At 56.0% G+C, this 16,949-nt stretch overlaps 1 protein-coding gene across 1 annotated transcript; it reads left to right on the forward strand.

The window, feature by feature from the left end:
* Window positions 1-205: 205 nt before the first annotated feature.
* OAF (out at first homolog) lies at window positions 206-16,468 on the forward strand. The gene is made up of 4 exons (XM_004584991.2): window positions 206-855; window positions 14,197-14,331; window positions 14,479-14,659; window positions 15,831-16,468. Exons 1-4 carry the CDS (start codon window positions 589-591, stop codon window positions 16,094-16,096), a joined length of 849 nt encoding a protein of 282 aa, XP_004585048.2. The 5' UTR covers window positions 206-588; the 3' UTR covers window positions 16,097-16,468.
* Window positions 16,469-16,949: the final 481 nt, after the last annotated feature.

The following is a 16,949-nucleotide window of genomic DNA, read 5'->3' on the forward strand; positions in this document are numbered from 1 at the left end:
CCAAGCAAAACCCCTAAAAACACTAGCCCGACTATCCGCGTGGCACAAGAATCAGCCAAATAAGAAAAGGGGGGCAGGGCGAGCCAGTCGTCCCGCCCCGGCCGAAGGAAGGGGTGTGCTGGGCGGGGGCGGACCAGAAAAAGCTTTTTCCACCGGGCCGCCCGCGGTCCCCTCTCGAGCCTTCTCCGGGGCCTTGCCACGCCGTAGTGCTCGGAGCCGCTGCGGGCCCTTTAAGGCCAAGAGGTGCGCGGTCTCTTTAAGGCAGGTCCTGGTGGTTTCTGTTTTCTGAAGGAAGTGACGGGGGGTGGGATTGAATGAAAAGTGCAAAACAGAGTCCGTGAGCGCCGAAGCCGGGGGCGCCGGGCCGCGGCGCGGGGCGGGAGAGCCGGTGGGAGCGTCAGGGAGCGCCGTCTCCGCTGGGGGCGCCCTGCGCGGTGCAGCGCTGTCCACGTGTGTCCGCGCCACGTCGCGGGGATCAGCAGCGGGGCGCCCCGAACTAGCCCCCAACTTCGGGCGAAGTTTGCCAGCGTCTCTCCCCGCCCCCACGCGGTGCGCCGGGGCCGCGGAGGCCCACGGCGGCCCCCGGGGATGCGCGCCCCCGGCTATCGCGGGGTCCCCACCGTGCGCCCTGCGCAGCTACTCCTGTTGCTGCTGCCGCTGCTGCTCGTACCGCTGTTGGGAGCGCCGCGGGGCGCAGCGGCGGGCGCGCCGGCCGAGCTGCGGGTCCGCGTGCGGCTGCCCGACGGCCAGGTAACCGAGGAGAGCCTGCAAGCGGACAGCGACGCCGACAGCATCAGCCTCGAGCTGCACCAGCCGGACGGCACCCTGGTCTCCTTCACCGCCGACTTCAAGAAGGTGAGGCACCGGGTGGCACCTTGGAGCCCGCAGACAGGGTAGATTCCAACCTGCAGAGGCACAGGAGGCCACAGTGAACCCTTGCTGTGCCCAGCCTCCTTTCTTCTCCTCAGTCAACTCTTTCATCCTGCACCCCTGCGTCCAGGCGTCCATCCCTGGGCACTGGGCACGCACACCCTTTCTCACTGTTTCCCAGCGCTCCCAGAGCTTTCCAGAGGCTACCTACCGGCCCTTAACCGACCCAACCGAGACAGACCACCGGCTGACCAACTGCTAGTGGCTTTTGTGCTCAGCCTCATTTGTCACCTGTGTGCAGAACAGTGACATGCCTGGATGCCTCCCAGCGCTGACACTTTTTTGGGGGGTCGGGGGAGTTGTCTCTGATCTATCTCTCTAACTGTTCTGCTTTCCCCAGGGCAGAGTTGGCTGCCCTGGTTTGGCCTGGGAGGCAGTCTTGTAGGGGGAAGCTCCTGGGGTATTCCAGTGAGGTTAAGCACACCAGAAGCGGGCGAGGTCTTTGGGGAGAGGAGCTGCGTGTGTGTGTGTGTGTGTGTGTGTGTGTGTGTGTGTGTGTGTGTGTGTAGAGGACCAGAAGGTCCGCCATGACCCCCCAAGCAGGGAAGAGGAGCTGGAGGAGGGGTCTATGAAATGTTTGGGAGGTTTGAGTGACCTAGACTGCTGCTGGGAAAGCCTGAGTAGTAGGTACCCGGAGGGATTCTTCTGCGCTCCCAGGCCAGGGGAGGAGGGCCTGCAGAGGTGGGACAGCCCGAGCAAGTCAGAGACCCTTGCAGAGACTGGGAACTGGAGAGGAGATGGGTCAGAACTGGGTGAGTCTGGACCCAGACAAATTGCTGCGGACAGCAGGGACCGCTGGGCTGGGGCCAGGGGTGGGGGGAGCGTCAGCTGTGGCTGGCAAATGCATGAGGTGGACCCAGGGGAGCTGGGCAGCAGTCACAAATGGAAGACTTTATGCTCGTTCTTATTCAGGAAGCCCCAGCTAGGTCTGTAAGATGCAGACAGAGGCCTGAGCAGTGTGTGGGTGGAGAGAGGAAAGTTGATGAGACAGCGGTACCCCTGGCCTGAGTTTCAGGGAGGAGGAATTTTGCCCGTCCTGTTCCATTCCTGGAAAATCCAAGGGAGTGTGGCTGGATCTCGTGTTCATCAGCCCTTTGTCCTGACAAGTGAGCCTCGGGCCAGGCCGGGAGTCTCCTGGTCTTTAGCCCACTGCTGGTGCCTTATGTGTCGTCATGTCCCCTCCCCAGGTCCTCCCCAGGGACCCAGGCACCCAGGCACCCAGGAGGAGGCTCCAGCTACAGCAGTCCACGGTAGTGGGCAGGACTGAGTATTTACAGCCTCGGGCTTCAGCTGCATGTTTATATTTTATTGCTCTGCCCTGATGGAAGAGGGAGAGCCCAGGTGACAGTGGCTGTGCCTGGAACAGTTAGGGTGAAGTGGTGGCCGGCAGCGGAGGCGGGGCACGGGGGCTGAGGGTGTAGCGGATCTCCACTGCCTAGTGAGAGAACGTCCTCAGAGCTGGTTACAGGTTCCCAGCCCTCCGCCCACATCTGCACATCTGCTTTTCAGGTTAGCTGCTGGCCCAGAGGCTGGCATTTGACACCCGCCCCTAGCATCTCCAGTTTCATCGGTGAGAACGGGCATGGAGAGGACAAGTCACAGAAGAGGAACCAGCCCCACAGGGACCTCTAACACCAAGCTTTCCTGGTTGGCCTGGGTGGGGACCAGTTAGTGTGCCTCCCCCACCTCAGTACCTGCCAGTCCGCCATGAGCCCAAGCAGGTGCCCGGGGTTGGGCATTTCTCAGTTCTTAAAACATTATGCTTTTCTGTATTGAGTTGGTTCCTCCAAGAAAGTCCTGATTAGAAGTAGGGATTTTTTTTCCGTTTTTCTTTTCTTTTTTTTTTTTTTTTTTTTAAGCCTGGACATTGTGTTTTTATGTTTCTGTACCAAACCCATTTGGGGGTGGTTTGGGAACAGCCCCTCCTCCATTTGGGAAGAGTGAGGTTTGCTATTGGTTACCTTTGGGGAGAGAGTCTGGACTGAGACAAGCCTGGTGTACCCCCTCATTAGCTGGGCTGACTCCAGGGCAAGCTCTTCCATCTCCCCAAGCCTTCGTTTCTTCATTTGTAAAATTGGGGGTAAGAATACCTACCCCATGGTTGCTGAAAGAACTGGAGAAGTTTAAGTAGCGACTGAGCTACTCTGCACCAGTTGCTGTGTGGAACATTCAAGAGCTGGAAGCCATTAGCGTCCCAACTGCAGCTCATGTCACATGTCAGCCAAAATCTCCCTGCTAAGCTTCGACTTGGGACACAAGCTGAGCCTCCTGCCTGGAATCCACCATCATCCCCTTCTGTTTTGTTTTGTTTTTTTTTTTTTTTTAAGATTTACTTATTTTTGTTGGAAAGGCAGATCAGATTTACAAAGAGAAAGAAAGAAAGATCTTCCATCTACTGAGCTGATCCAAAGCCAAGAGCCAGCAACTTCTTCCGGGTCTCTCATGCGAGGGTAGGAGAGCTAGATGGGAAGTGGAGCAGCTGAAACACAAACAGGCGCCCATATGGGATCCTGGCACTTGAGTGGGGAGGATTAACTGGTTAGGCCGTTTCCAGGCTTGTCCCCTTCTCCTTAAAACCTCAGAACCGGGCCCGGCGGCATGGCCTAGCGGCTAAAGTCCTCGCCTTGAAAGCCCCGGGATCCCATATGGGCGCCGGTTCTAATCCCGGCTGCTCCACTTCCCATCCAGCTCCCTGCTTGTGGCCTTGGAAAGCAGTTGAGGACGGCCCAATGCATTGGGACACTGCACCCGTGTGGGAGACCCGGAAGAGGTTCCTGGCTCCTGGCTTCAGATCGGCATGCACCAGCCGTTGTGGCTCACTTGGGGAGTGAATCATCGGACGGAAGATCTTCCTCTCTGTCTCTCCTCCTCTCTGTATATCTGACTTTGTAATACAAATAAATAAATCTTTAAAAAAAAAAAAAAACCCTCAGAACCTCGGGCCCGGCATGGTGTGGCCTAGCGGCTAAAGTCCTCACCTTGAACACACCAGGATCCCGTATGGGCACCAGTTCTAATCCCGGCAGCTCCACTTCCCATCCAGCTCCCTGCCTGTGGCCTGGGAAAGCAGTCAAGGATGGCCCAAAACCTTGGGACCCTGCACCTGCGTAGGAGACCCGGAAGAGGTTCCTGGTTCCCGGCTTCGGATCGGCATGCACCAGCCGTTGCGCTCACTTGGGGAGTGAATCATTGGACGGAAGATCTTCCTCTCTGTCTCTCCTCTCTGTATATCTGACTTTGTAATAAAAATAAATACATCTTTTAAAAGCCTCAGACCCTCTTGTCCTGATGGTCCATCCTGAGGCTGGGAGGAACACAGCCTCTATCCAATGATTCCCACCCCTCACCTCCACCACCAACCACCTCCCTCTGTCTGACCCCTCCCACTGGCCCTGTCGGCTCTGCCCAGGGAGGTTTCCACCTCTGTCCCTGAACCTCCGGCACAATCTCACACTGGACCCAGCCCTCAGCAGCTGTGGGGCCCAGCCTGCAGCCTAGGTAACGAAGGAGAAGCCTGGAACTCTCTCCAAAGGTCCTGCGGCACGTTGACTAGCCCTGCCCAAAGGCAGTTTTCCACTGGGCTGATCGAACTGCAGCAGCTCGGTGGCTCACGGCAGTACATGGCAGTCATCTGGGAGCTTTGGACCATATCCACACCTGATTCCACTAGCTTATAGTTTAACAGTGAGAGCCGGCAACCAGAGCTGCTAAACAATGTCAGGCGATTCCAGTGTGCAGCAAAGGTTATCACCACAGGCAATGGGTGCTCCAGGGTGCCGTGGGGTGCCAGGAGCAGGACCAGGTCAGACTGTTAAAAGAAGGTAGGACCCAGATTTGTCACATATTTGCAGCCTATCATTCACCCATAGAAACTCTAAACAACGGTTTAGGCAGCATATATATTTAAGGATATAATCCACCTGCGCATCAGGACAGGCACTGTCTCCATAACACACCATCAATAAGCTCATGCTCTTCTTTTTTAAAAAAAAAAAAAAAGATTTATTATTATTGGAAAGCCGGATATACAGAGAGGAGGAGAGACAGAGAGGAAGATCTTCCATCCGATGTTTCACTCCCCAAGTGAGCGCAACGGGCCGGTGCTGTGCCGATCCGATGCCAGGAACCAGGAACCTCTTCCGGGTCTCCCACGCGGGTGCAGGGTCCCAAAACTTTGGGCCGTCCTCGACTGCTTTCCCAGGCCACAAGCAGGGAGCTGGATGGGAAGTGGAGCTGCCAGGATTAGAACCGGCGCCCATATGGGATCCTGGTGTGTTCAAGGCGAGGACTTTAGCCGCTAGGCCACGCCACCGGGCCTCATGCTCTTCTTTATAAGCCCAATCCCTTAAAGAGAATTAGCTCTTCTTGTCCAAGATCCCTGGGCATGGGTGACCACAGGCTGTTCCCCATCCCTAGCCTCTTACCTGGCTGTCTGTCTGACAGCCTTCTTGGTTCTCCTTTTCCTTGGGCTGGTGTCCTGTCCTCCCCCAACCCCCTTGTCTGAGTGTCCGAAAGCTAGGGAAGGGATGAGTCATGTTCCAGGCAGCCTGGGTTCATGCTGGCCGGATGGAGAGGGTGGGGTGAAAGAGGTGAAGACAGTCATGTGTGGTTGTATGAGGGCTGGGGGTGTGAGGGAGGGGGAGGGGACAGACTTGGAAAGGCCAGGAGAAAGCAGTCATGAGGGCCCATGGGCTGGAACCTTGGTGGGAAGAAGGTAAGGTAAGCCACATTGCAGGGTCCCTCAGAGGGCCTGGCCCTGGGGACTGAAGGTGAGTGGGACTGGAGGAGAGACACTTCCAGGAGGTGCCTAAGTGAGTCCCTGCCCTGAGAGTGGGGGTGCAGGAGTCAGGGACACTGTGTGGGATACACCAGAAGGCCCTCCCAAGAGGCGATCCTTTCACACAGCTGAGCTTTGAGGACCCAGACACCCTCCCTCCCCCTGTCAGACCCCTTTCACTTTGGCATGGGGCGTGTAATGGACAAGGAGTCTTCTTGGGGGAGTAGAGTGCTCTCAGGAGAGGAACAGAACTTTCTGGAACCCAGAGCTTTGCTTTCAGTCATAATCACTAAGACTCAGAGTTCCCATGTGACTTTGACAGGACCAAGCTAGCTGGTGATCCTCGATGAGACTCCAGGAATCCCAGCTGCTCTGCCCCCGAAGCACTGTGGGTGGGCTCCTGGCAGGACACTGAAAAAGAGTGCCTTGGCTCATGACCTCAGTGCAACAGGCCCTCCTCTGGCTGCCAGCTCCCAGTGGAGAGAGAATTGGCCCTGGCTAAGATTGGGGTGGGGAGAGTGGACGACAGAGAGTATGGCCAAGGGAGAATGGTTTCTTTTTCTTTTTTTTTTTTTTTTTTTTTTAAGATTTATTCATTTTATTACAGCCAGATATACACAGAGGAGGAGAGACAGAGAGGAAGATCTTCCGTCCGATGATTCACTCCCCAAGTGAGCCGCAACGGGCCGATGCGCGCCGATCCGAAGCCGGGAACCTGGAACCTCTTCCGGGTCTCCCACGCGGGTGCAGTGTCCCAATGCATTGGGCTGTCCTCAACTGCTTTCCCAGGCCACAAGCAGGGAGCTGGATGGGAAGTGGAGCTGCCGGGACTAGAACCGGCGCCTATGGGATCCCGGGGCTTTCAAGGCGAGGACTCTAGCCGCTAGGCCACGCCGCCGGGCCCGAGAATGGTTTCTAAGTCGCAGAAAGTGGACACAGATACTGCTCCCTGTATACATTTCAGCTCAACGACAATGATGTGATGCTTAGGGCTTGCACGCGACGTCACCAAGAAGGCCAGTGTAGTCGAGGCTGTGGCCACTTGTGAGAGGTGAAACTCCAGTAGCCAGGCACTCCGGAGCAGCCTCCTGTGGCCTCTGTGTCCTTACTCACCTGATGAGTCCACCAGGGGTGGCTGGATCCTACTTCTTTTTTTCCTCTCCAGGAACTAAAGCATCATGGGCTGGGAATTTGCATCCAGGGCAGGGAGTAAGAGGAGCCTTGGGGCTGCGGGTTGCGGGTGAGAGGCCGATGTGCAGTGCAGCCCCTTTCTTGGGAGCCCTGAGTCAGCAGGATAGTGGGGCGCAGTTGATCCACATAAAGCCTTGCATTGTTCCCCAGGGGCAGTCAGGACAACCGTGACCTTTGCGATTGGCTGACAGCGCTCAGGGGGCTGGTGGTTGGGGGCACTGCCCCTGTCTAGCCGTTGCACCACTGCCTCGGAACAAGAAGCCTCTGTATGGGGCCTGACCCGGAGGGTGTGCGGGCAGCTCAGGATGGAGATGGCCCAGCTCCTGGGTTCCTTGCTGGGCATGCACTCGCCTGGTTCCCGAGTTGAATCTGGGGAAGTTGAGCCCACCAACAACCAAGGTGCCAGCTGCCTGTGTGAGGTTAGGCCGGCTCTCCGGCAGCCTTCTCCCTCCCTGTTAACCCTCCCCAGCCCCCACCAAAGCTGGACCCTTTTCTGTAGCTATCAGGCAAGCAGCCCCAGGCAGGAGCAGAGGAATAAATATTTAGATTGGCTCAGCCTAGGCCCCAGAATCATGAGCTCTGGTGGTGGAGAGGAGAGCAGGATAGCTGAGGATATTCCCAGGGGGAGAGCGAGCGCCAGCTGTCCAGGAGCGAGGGGGTGGGGGCGAACTGGGCCTGTGGGTCCCAAGGCACTGGCTGGGCCCAGGCTGTGACCGCTGCTGTGGTGAGTGGTGGACGGGAGAGGCAGTGAGGCACAAGGGGACCACCACCACAGGGGCAGGAAGGGGGGACACTGGGAGGAGGCAGACTTGGTTTTGCATATTTTCCTGCAGTGGGAAGAGGTTGATAGCAAGGCTTGAGGCTGGGGCACCTCATCACCTATGCAGCAGAAGGCATAGGGAAGTGCATCCTGAGAGTGAAGGGCAACCACCAAGTTGCCGGAGTGGGATGGGGGGACTGGGGAGGAAGGACCAGGGTGGTCAAGAGGAGGCTGGGGTGGGGGCGGGGTAGTGCTGAAGCTGGGCGTGAGACTAGAGGATTGGGAAGAAAGAGTATGGGAGAGTGGCCCCCAGAGAGAAAGACTGCAAGGGAGGACATGAGGTCAGGGGCATGTGGGGCTGGGCAGCGGGAGGCCCCATGTGAGACTTGGTTGGAACAAGAATAAGTTAGAGAACAAACGGTGGGGAGGGTAAGGCCTTCTGGACTCAGTCCCTGTGAATGCAGACAGCAGGTGTCAGTCTGTGTGCATCAGTTCAGATTAGACATGGCTGCGAGTAACACAAAACCCCAAGGACTGATGCTGAAGTAAAACAGCATGGTTCCCCGCCCCCCATGCCTCCTTCTTGGCCCTGGAAGCTGACCAGGGAGGGTTGGTGTGACACCTTCCTGCTCACAGGGCTTTCAGCACCCCACTTTCCATGACTTCTCTGCACAGACAAGTACCTCCAGGGCTCTGGACTGGAGCATCCCCCTTTGGGGCAGATGGGCAGCTAAGTGGCAGGGAGTAGGCACAAAGGCTTCCAGTCTGTGGTTGGTGGCTGAGCATGGGGGCGGAGGGGAGCTTGGAGATTACCAGACTGGGAGTCGGAAGGGCTAGGCTCCAAGTCCTGGCTCAGCCACTGTGGCTAGTAAAGGTCACTTCCCCTGCTGGAACCTCACTGCACCATGTCCTAGAGATGATCCCCTAAACCATCTAGAAGCCAAAAGAGCAGGTGTAGGGGTACCAGTCTGCCAAGCAACCCAGTGCCAAGCCAGGCCAGGAAGAGAGAGCCTGGGACTTGAATGACCGACCGTTTCTTCATTCACCCAGCTACCAGGTGTTAAGCCTCCGCACTGTGTCAGATGCTGGGCTTGTGGCATAAATAGCTGGGAGTTGCTGCCCTGGCACCAGGGTTGGCTCACCGAGGGCCCAGATGACTTGTTGCCAAGTGACAGCAGGGACCCTCTGCTTTGGATCCAGTACTCGCTGGTCTCAGGTTGTGTCAGCTTGAGCTCCAAGCTGCAGACCCACAGGTGCCAGAACCCACCAGTAGGTTGCTGTGATCCTTCAGATAAAGCTCCAAGTCCTTCACCTGGGCCCTCCAGACCCCATGCCATGCCCCTGGTGCCAGCTGTAGTGTCACCACCTTTGCCCCCACTGCTTCCCTCCCCTACCTCTGGTTCATCACCACCTCTCTTCCCAGCACCTTGCCATGCTCTTGTTTGGCCTCTGTTTATGTTATTAAACATTTGCTGAGCCCCTAGAAGTTAAGTCTGCAAGGGGAGACAGGTAACGAGATCAGAGTCAGCCACGGGGTTGGCATTGTAGAGGCAACTACCACAGGGGCAGTGAGGGTGACATGGTGCCCAGAGAGGTGGCCCTGTGGACAGTCCTGAAGCATGGGCTGCAGCCGTCCTGGCAGAAGAGTTCATTACCAAGAGGGTGCAAGGGTGACATGGTGCCACCCGTTCTGGAAACTGCAAGCTTTCCAGTTTGGTACAAGGGGGCATGCAAGAGGGGCTGTGGACCAGGGGCTGTCAGCCTTGGAAGTTGTTCTCTGGGGCGAGGACAGAGGGCGCCTTGAGGAAGCAGCATGGAGGAAGTGGTTGAGTGGAGGCTTTGGAAGACCCTCAATGCCCGATGTCCCCCATCAGTGTCTCTGCTGCAAAGGGCCATTACTGCCGAGAGCCTCTGGATGCACCTGACTCTGAGAATCCTCCCTCCCAGACCCTTCCTTTAAGGGAAAACCCAGTGCCCCGGCATCCATCCTTGGCCTCCCTAACACTCAGCATTCTGGCTCAGCTACTGTGGCTGGTGAAGCTCACCTCCCCTGCTGGAACCTCACACTGCATACCCTAGAGAGAGATGTTCTCCTGAACTCCAAGAGGCTGAAAGAGCAGCTGTAGGGATGCCTCAACCCTAGGCTTCACCGAGGGGCACTGACTAGGGTGGCCAGATGTCAGCCTCCTTTCTGAATTGCCCTAAACAAGGACCACACCTCCACCTGGCCTGGTGCCTGCCAGAGGTCGTGTGGGGCACTGCTGTCCCATTAATGTGCTGATCACCCACAAGCCCCAGAGGAGTCATCTGACCTGTCTAGAGCACAGGTGCATCTATAGGAGAAAAACCTTTACTTTTTCCCATTGGAGTAGATTCCAGTGGGAGTGAGGCAGACACAGAACCAAGGATTGCAGCAATGAGAGAGAACCTGGAGGAGTTCAGCCTGCTGTATTTGGGATCTGTCACTCACCATTCCTTCTTCCTTTTTTCTTTTTAAGATCTATTTATTTTTGTTGGAAAGGTAGATTTACAAAGAAAAGGAGGTACAAAAAGGTCTGTCCCCTGGTTCACTCCCCAAATGACCACAGTGGCCAAAGCTGAGCTTAGCCAGTTTGAAGCCAGGAGCCAGGAGCTTCTTCAGGGTCTTCCACATGAATACAGGTCCCAAGGCTTTAAACTGTCCTCTACTGCTTTCCCAGGCCACAAGCAAGGAGCTGAATGGGAAGTGGAGCAGCTGGGATACGAGCTGGTGCCATATGGGATCCTAGTGCGTGGAAAGTGAGGATTTAGCCGCTGAGCCATCACACAGGGACCCACTCATTCATTCCTTGAAATCTCTCTACATTGGTCTGTCAGTGCCCCCATGGTTATGTGGCTGGCAGCGCCAAACCCAGGGCTTGAACACAGGTGACTCTGGCTCCAGAATTTGTTTTTAACCCCTATGCAGTCCCAGGGCTGCCTGCTCCTCACTTATAACTACAGAAAGGACTTCAGCCAGTCCTCTCTCTGTGGCATGCCTGCTGTGCCCTCCTGCACAACCCATGTGCTGGTCCCGGCTGCAGTGAGCGTCCACCTCTTCCTGGTGCCTGCTGCTTCTGTTGGACCAGAGTGGTCTGGGAAACCACAGGTGAAGGAGAAGCCTTCTGGAAACATCTTGGGAATCCTAATCCCAAGGAGCCTGCCTCCAGCCCCTGCTATGGGCTCTTACTCAGTCATGCCATTGGCCTTGGGCTTTGGGCCACATCCTGGTGAATCATTCTGGGGAACTCCCAGGAGGGGGTAATGGGGAGAGAGAAGGTCAGAAACCAGGCATCTTTCTGACCAGATGTTTCCCGAAGCTGGGGGCTTCTTTCCCCCACCTCTCCCTCTGTGCAGAGGAAGAGGGAAGCTCTAGAACCTTGCTAGTGAGGTTGCGGGTGCAGGGAGTAGAAGGCAGAAGGGCCACCTGTCAGAATGATAGAGTTCTGTGACCAAGTAGATGGATACAGTAATCAGGGCTGTCCATGCCTTCCTAAGGGCCCAGAACGAGAAGGGTTGTTTTCTAGAGAAACAGGACTGAGAAGATTGGAGATTTGAGGGTGTAAGAAGTTCAAGGCAGCAGGTGTGATGGCTTAATTGGCTAATGCTCCCCCTCAAAGCAGTAGGATTGCATATGGGTACCAGTTCGTGTCCTGGCTGTTCCACTTCCCTTCCAGCTCCCTGCCTGTGGCCTAGGAAAGCAGCAGAGGATGACCCAAAGCCTTGGGAACCCACACCCATGTGGGAGACTCAGAAGAAGTTCCTGGCTCCTGGCTTTGGATCAGCTCAGCTCTGGCTGGTGCAGCCACTTGGGGAGTGAAGCAGCAGACAAAAGATCTTTCTTTCTCTCTCCTTCTCTCTTTAAATCTGTAATTCTGTCTTTCCAATAAAATAAATAAATCTTTTTAAAAAGTGAAAAAGAAGGTCTGGGCAGGTGGGGTTGCAGGGGGTCCCTGCCCTGTCGTCTCCTCCTGTTATTTTACTGTCTGTTAACCTTGGCCATCAGCAGGAGCTGCTACATGGCCCAAGCAGGTGTAAGGAAGGTTTACCAGCTGCTGCTGGACAGGCATAATGAGAAGAGGGACCAGAGTTCTAATCCTGCCTCCACCTGTTGCTAGCTGTGTAACCAAGGGCAGACCACACTAGCTCTATGTTGCAGTGTCTCTAGTTGGACACCAAAAACATTGAACTTGTAGATCCATGAGGCAGTTTTGTTTTCTGGATATGAGCACTTAGGCAGGGTTAAAATTCCAGTTATGTTTCCTCTTAGTCCCATGACCTTGAGCAAGCTTCCCAGTCCAAACTGGGTAATAATCATAGTTCCTACCTCCTGTTGTTGCAGTGGCTTTAAATAGCATGGCTCATCCTTGTTGACCCATGATGACAACACTGTATCCCTTCAAGCTAGAAACTGCAGCAAATCTGTGTGCTACACCAGTAGGAGCTGCAGAAGAAATCCTCTGTGACTGTGAGAGGCTCTCACTCCCTCTCTGTTGCCCCCAGCCAGGTTCCATTTTGGAAGTAACATTTGGTTATTGTCAATGATACTGTTACTTCATCTGCAGCTAGAAAGAAGCTCACACAGATTTCTCCCACTCTCTGGGCTGGTTTAAAATCCAAGCACTTTCTGCCGGGCATGTGGGCAAAAGGCAGCTTCTCACACCATGGGGGTGTTGACTGCACATGCCCACAGTATCAGAGAAGAGGTTGTGTGTATCAGCCGCAGAGGCCTCTTCATCAGGGCCGGAGCTTTGTTCCGGGGCAGTGGTTTCTGAATCCTGCCCCGGGGGCATCTTTGTGGCTGGAGCCCTGGGAGGGGAAGTGCAGTGTCAAGTCTCCTCTGGCAGGAGTTGAGCTAGGAGTGGAATGTGCCCCAAGTGGGCCAGCCTCCCCGCCTCCCCACAGCCAACTTGAGTGAAGGCAAGATCAAGTGGCCCGGGCTGGCAGGACAAGAAGATTCCAGCATTGTGACCCCGGAAGCAGGACAGTGTGGCAGCTTTGGGGTGAAATTCAGTCCCCTTGCTGTCTGTACCCAGAAGCCAAGTAACACTTATACCCTAGCAGGTGCAGAATCCACTCTCCATCCACAGGAACCTCAGGTCCTAAGGTGAGGGGTGCTGGGCCCATGTGCTGTTATAGTTCATTAGTTCCCCCCACCTGGCTTTATATGCTGAGTACCATGGAGATGGGTCAGGAATGGCGATCCTGACAAACTGAGGCCTTTTCTCACCAGGACCTGCAAGCTTCTTGTGGGGACAGTGACCCAAGGCACAGAACCCCAATGAGAATGGGGTCCCAGAAGCCAGGTTGAGGAGATCCCATACTATCCTGTGGTCTGTCTCCCTCCACCCACCGTGAGTGTCCCATTCATCCAGTGAGGCAGTAACAGGAAGGAGCTGGCAATACCTTATATAACCCCGTGGGGGAAGAGGACGTAAGGAGAGCTGAGCTGGCCCTGCTGCCTGAGCCTGGAAGGTGACAGCAGCTGCAGCCAATCTGCAGCTTCTGCCTTGTGCTCCAAACTATCCCAGCCCAAGTCCAGGGCAAGGAGCAGTGCATTCTGAGACCCCTCATCAGACCTGAATCACAGGTCAGAAAAGCTCTGGAAAACTGCAGCCCGTTGCCCAGGATGCTCTGGTCAGGTGACTGGGGATTGAGGGCCACACTAGGGAAAGCATCAGCTGTGAGTAAGCCAGATGCCAGAAGGGGGCGCTGTGGGCCGCCAGGGGAGGCTGGTGCTTCGGAAGGATTCTCTGTAGTTTGTTCAGTAGTTTGCTCTCAGTTTCCCAGAGACTTGGGAACACTGGAGCGTGCTGTTGTAAGCTGTGAGTTTAAATGGGGGCATTTGGCCTTCATCCCACCTGAGCGCTCCTGGGTTTGATTCCTGGCTCCACTTCGCACTCATGCTGACCCTGGGAGAGATCTGGTTCAGTTCCCAGCTTCTCCATGTCTGCTCCCCAGGCCCCAACCACTGTGGGCCTTCAGCAATGAGCCATTGTGTGGGAACTCTCTCATAGGTCTCTCTCTCTCTCTCTCTCTCATTTTCTTAAATTATTTTAAAATCCATAGACCAGGGACCATTGTTATGGTATGCAATGATAGCATTCCATACAGGTGCTGCTTCAAATTCCAATTGCTCTGCTTTTGATGCAGCTTCCTGCTAGAGCACCTGGGAAAGGCAGCAGAGAATGGCCCAAGTATTGGGGCCCCTGCACCCATGTGGGTGGCCCAGAGAAAGGTCCTGGCTCTTGGCTTCAGACTGGCTCAACCCCGGCTGTTGTGGCCATCTGGGGAGTGAACCAGAAGATGGAAATATTCTCTCTCTAACTCTGACTTTCAAATAAATAAGTACATCTTAAAAACAAAACAAAAAGTAGCTTGCTAGGCTAGCAGAAGGGAGGTGTGTGTTGTGGGGTGGAGTCCAGGGCCGAGCTGGCCACAGGGGTGGACTAACAGGGGGAGCCCCATTCCCACCATCACCTCCAGGCTGGTTTCCCATCCTCCTGCTCTCCCACCGTAGGACGTGAAGATCTTCCGAGCCCTGATCCTGGGGGAGCTGGAGAAGGGGCAGAGTCAGTTCCAGGCCCTGTGCTTTGTCACCCGGCTGCAGCACAATGAGATCATCCCAAGCGATGCCATGGCCAAGCTCCGGCAGGTGAGTACCCACCCCAGGTCCGCCCTGCCCAGCTCCTCACCCAGCATCCCTACCCCAGCTCACCCAGGGCTTTCCTCTGGTACCTCATTCACCCCAGAGTCCTGAACCTGGCCCCATAACCCTATAACCTCACTCCTGCACATACAGAAAAACCCACGGGCCGTGCGGCAGGCAGAGGAGGTCCGGGGCTCGGAGCAGCTGCACATGGACGTGGCCGTCAACTTCAGCCAGGGGAGCCTGCTGAGCCCCCACCTGCACAACGTGTGTGCCGAGGCTGCTGATGCCATCTACACCCGCCAGGAGGATGCACGGTTCTGGCTGGAGCAAGGTTGGCTCCTGGTGGGGGTAGGAGGAGCCTTGGGGGACAGTCCAGAGCTGGGTGGGGGGCATGGTCCAGAGCTGAGTGGCTCTTTCGTTTGCACCTGCAGAGACTGAACAACACAGGTGTCAGAGGCATAGACACCCCAGTTCCCAGCCAAGAACCTCCTCGGGAGGAAATCCATAGGGACTGTGATAATGGCTGGCTTGCCAAGAAGGCTTCCTGGAAGAGACAGTGCGTGTATAACTGTGCAGTGAGGAGCATCAGTAGAAGAGAGGGACCTGTTCCAGGCAACACTCCACTGTGGAGAGATTCCAGGACATCCCCCATCATACCTACCCCTAGGCATGGGAGGGAGACACTGACCCATCCTCCCTGCCCACCTGTGCTGCCACCTGTCAGAAACTTGCCTCTTGCCTGCATGCCCACAGTGCTGCATACCCACAGTGCTGGCCTCCCTCCACATACCTTTCCCAGGACTGCCCTGAAGTCATCTATGTCTATGGGACAGGGAGATTATTCCAGGTCCAGCCAACTGAGCACTAGACAGCTGCCCCCTAGAGCCGTGGCCTTGTCCTCTCTTCTCAGCAGCCATACTCCATGCCAAGGGTCCTGATTCTGGCATGCCCAGGAAACTGGCTCCTCCCATGGCCTAGGAGCCAGACCCTGCCGTTCCCCCAGCACCCTTCCTATGCATGCTTTCTCTGCGGGCTCCTTTGTGCAAACACTGTCCTGCCTGTATCCATCAGATTGTCCCTTGTTTAACAAGCCTCCTTAAAGTGTTGCCCAGCCTATCCATGCCTCTCCTTCTGCACAGCACGATGGTAGAGTAACAGATGGCTACTGGGTTCCTGTCCTGCCTCCACTCTTGCTGTGTGACCTCACCCAGATGGTTAAACATCTCTGGGCCAGTTTTCTTGTCTAGAAAACAGCCACAACAAAACCCAGCTCATGGGGTGTTGGAATGAAGCATAGAGTTTCTGGCTTGGAGTGGGGACCCAACAGATGAGGGTGATGTCATTATTATGTGGCATTCTACATGCACACGCCAGCCCTGCAGAAAGCCTGGTGCTGCGGCCTTGGGCAGGCAGTGTCTGCAAATGCCCACTGGGCAACAGACTACCCAGCCAGGCAAGGGTGTGTCCACATCCCTCTCCCATCTTTGGCCTCTCTCCTCCAGGTGTGGACAGCTCTGTGTTCGAGGCTCTGTCCAAGACCTCTGAGCAGATGCCACTGCCTCGCTGCGGGCAGCTGGGCGACCGTGGGAAGGCCTGCATGTGCCGCTACAGCCTGAGCCTGGCTTGGTACCCCTGCATGCTCAAGTACTGCCACAGCCGTGACCGGCCAGCGCCCTACAAGTGCGGCATCCGCAGCTGCCGCAAGAACTACAGCTTCCACTTCTACGTGCCTCAGAGGCAGCTGTGTCTCTGGGACGAAGACCCCTAGCCGGACTGGCCAGAGTAGGCCTGGGGAAGGGGCCATCGTGGGTGCTGCCCCAGCCCCTGAGGCTGGGTTGCGCTTCCCTTCCCCCACTGGCCTAACCCTGGCACCCCTGGCCCTATCTCCTGTGACTGTGAAGGGGTGGGTGTGGCAGCACAGAAGACCACATCGGAAAGCAGCCTCCCATCCCACCCCTCACCCTGCTCCCAGCCTGTGCCTTGCTGGGGACAGAGAGGGACAGGTGGGGTCCTCCAAGCTTGCACCCCATCCCTTCCCCATCCCTTCTCCATCTCCCCTGAAGTGGTCCCTTTGAGGCAACCAAAATGTGACAGTATAAGAATCTTCTCTGGAACGCTTTTAGGGTTCCTGTCCTAAGGGAGCTCCCCTCCCCAACAAAGGGAGCAAACTGCAGAGTCTTCTCATTTCAGCCCCACCCCAGGGCCTCCTGTGGGGTGGCGGGCAGAGACCCCCTCCCCCACCACAGACTCAGACTAACCACGTGCCTTTCCCAGACCTGGACTTGGCCGCTAAGAGCCCATGCTAGCTCTGTCCCCTCCATGTCGAGATATTTTTTTTAAGGCTCTGGGGCAGGGAGGGAGAGTGACGTATGTGGAACACTTGAATTCCAGATTTTTAATGCAAAGTATTTATCGTTTGTACCAGAAGTAAAAGTTTTAAGTTTGTATTTGGCTGACAGCCTCAGAGCTGACGCTTGAGATAGAACTTTGGGCCAATGCTGCCACCTGGTGTCAGGAGCGTCTCCATGGGTGACTAAGGTTGGAACTGCAGCTTCTTAAGGGGTTGGGCTCCAGGGAGTGGGGTTGGGTTCCAGGGAGCAGGGTTGCTTGAGGAAGATTCT

Source organism: Ochotona princeps, chromosome 4 (genome assembly GCF_030435755.1).
Source record: "Ochotona princeps isolate mOchPri1 chromosome 4, mOchPri1.hap1, whole genome shotgun sequence".
NCBI classification, from domain to species: domain Eukaryota; kingdom Metazoa; phylum Chordata; class Mammalia; order Lagomorpha; family Ochotonidae; genus Ochotona; species Ochotona princeps.

What these genes read in the sequence shown, in the direction of transcription:
- OAF (XM_004584991.2), top strand. Translation starts at nt 589, where the DNA reads ATGCGCGCCCCCGGCTATCGCGGGGTCCCCACCGTGCGCCCTGCGCAG. An exon ending in TCACCGCCGACTTCAAGAAG is followed by an intron (nt 856 to 14,196) that starts GTGAGGCACCGG and finishes CTCCCACCGTAG; the next exon opens with GACGTGAAGATCTTCCGAGC. An exon ending in CCATGGCCAAGCTCCGGCAG is followed by an intron (nt 14,332 to 14,478) that starts GTGAGTACCCAC and finishes CTGCACATACAG; the next exon opens with AAAAACCCACGGGCCGTGCG.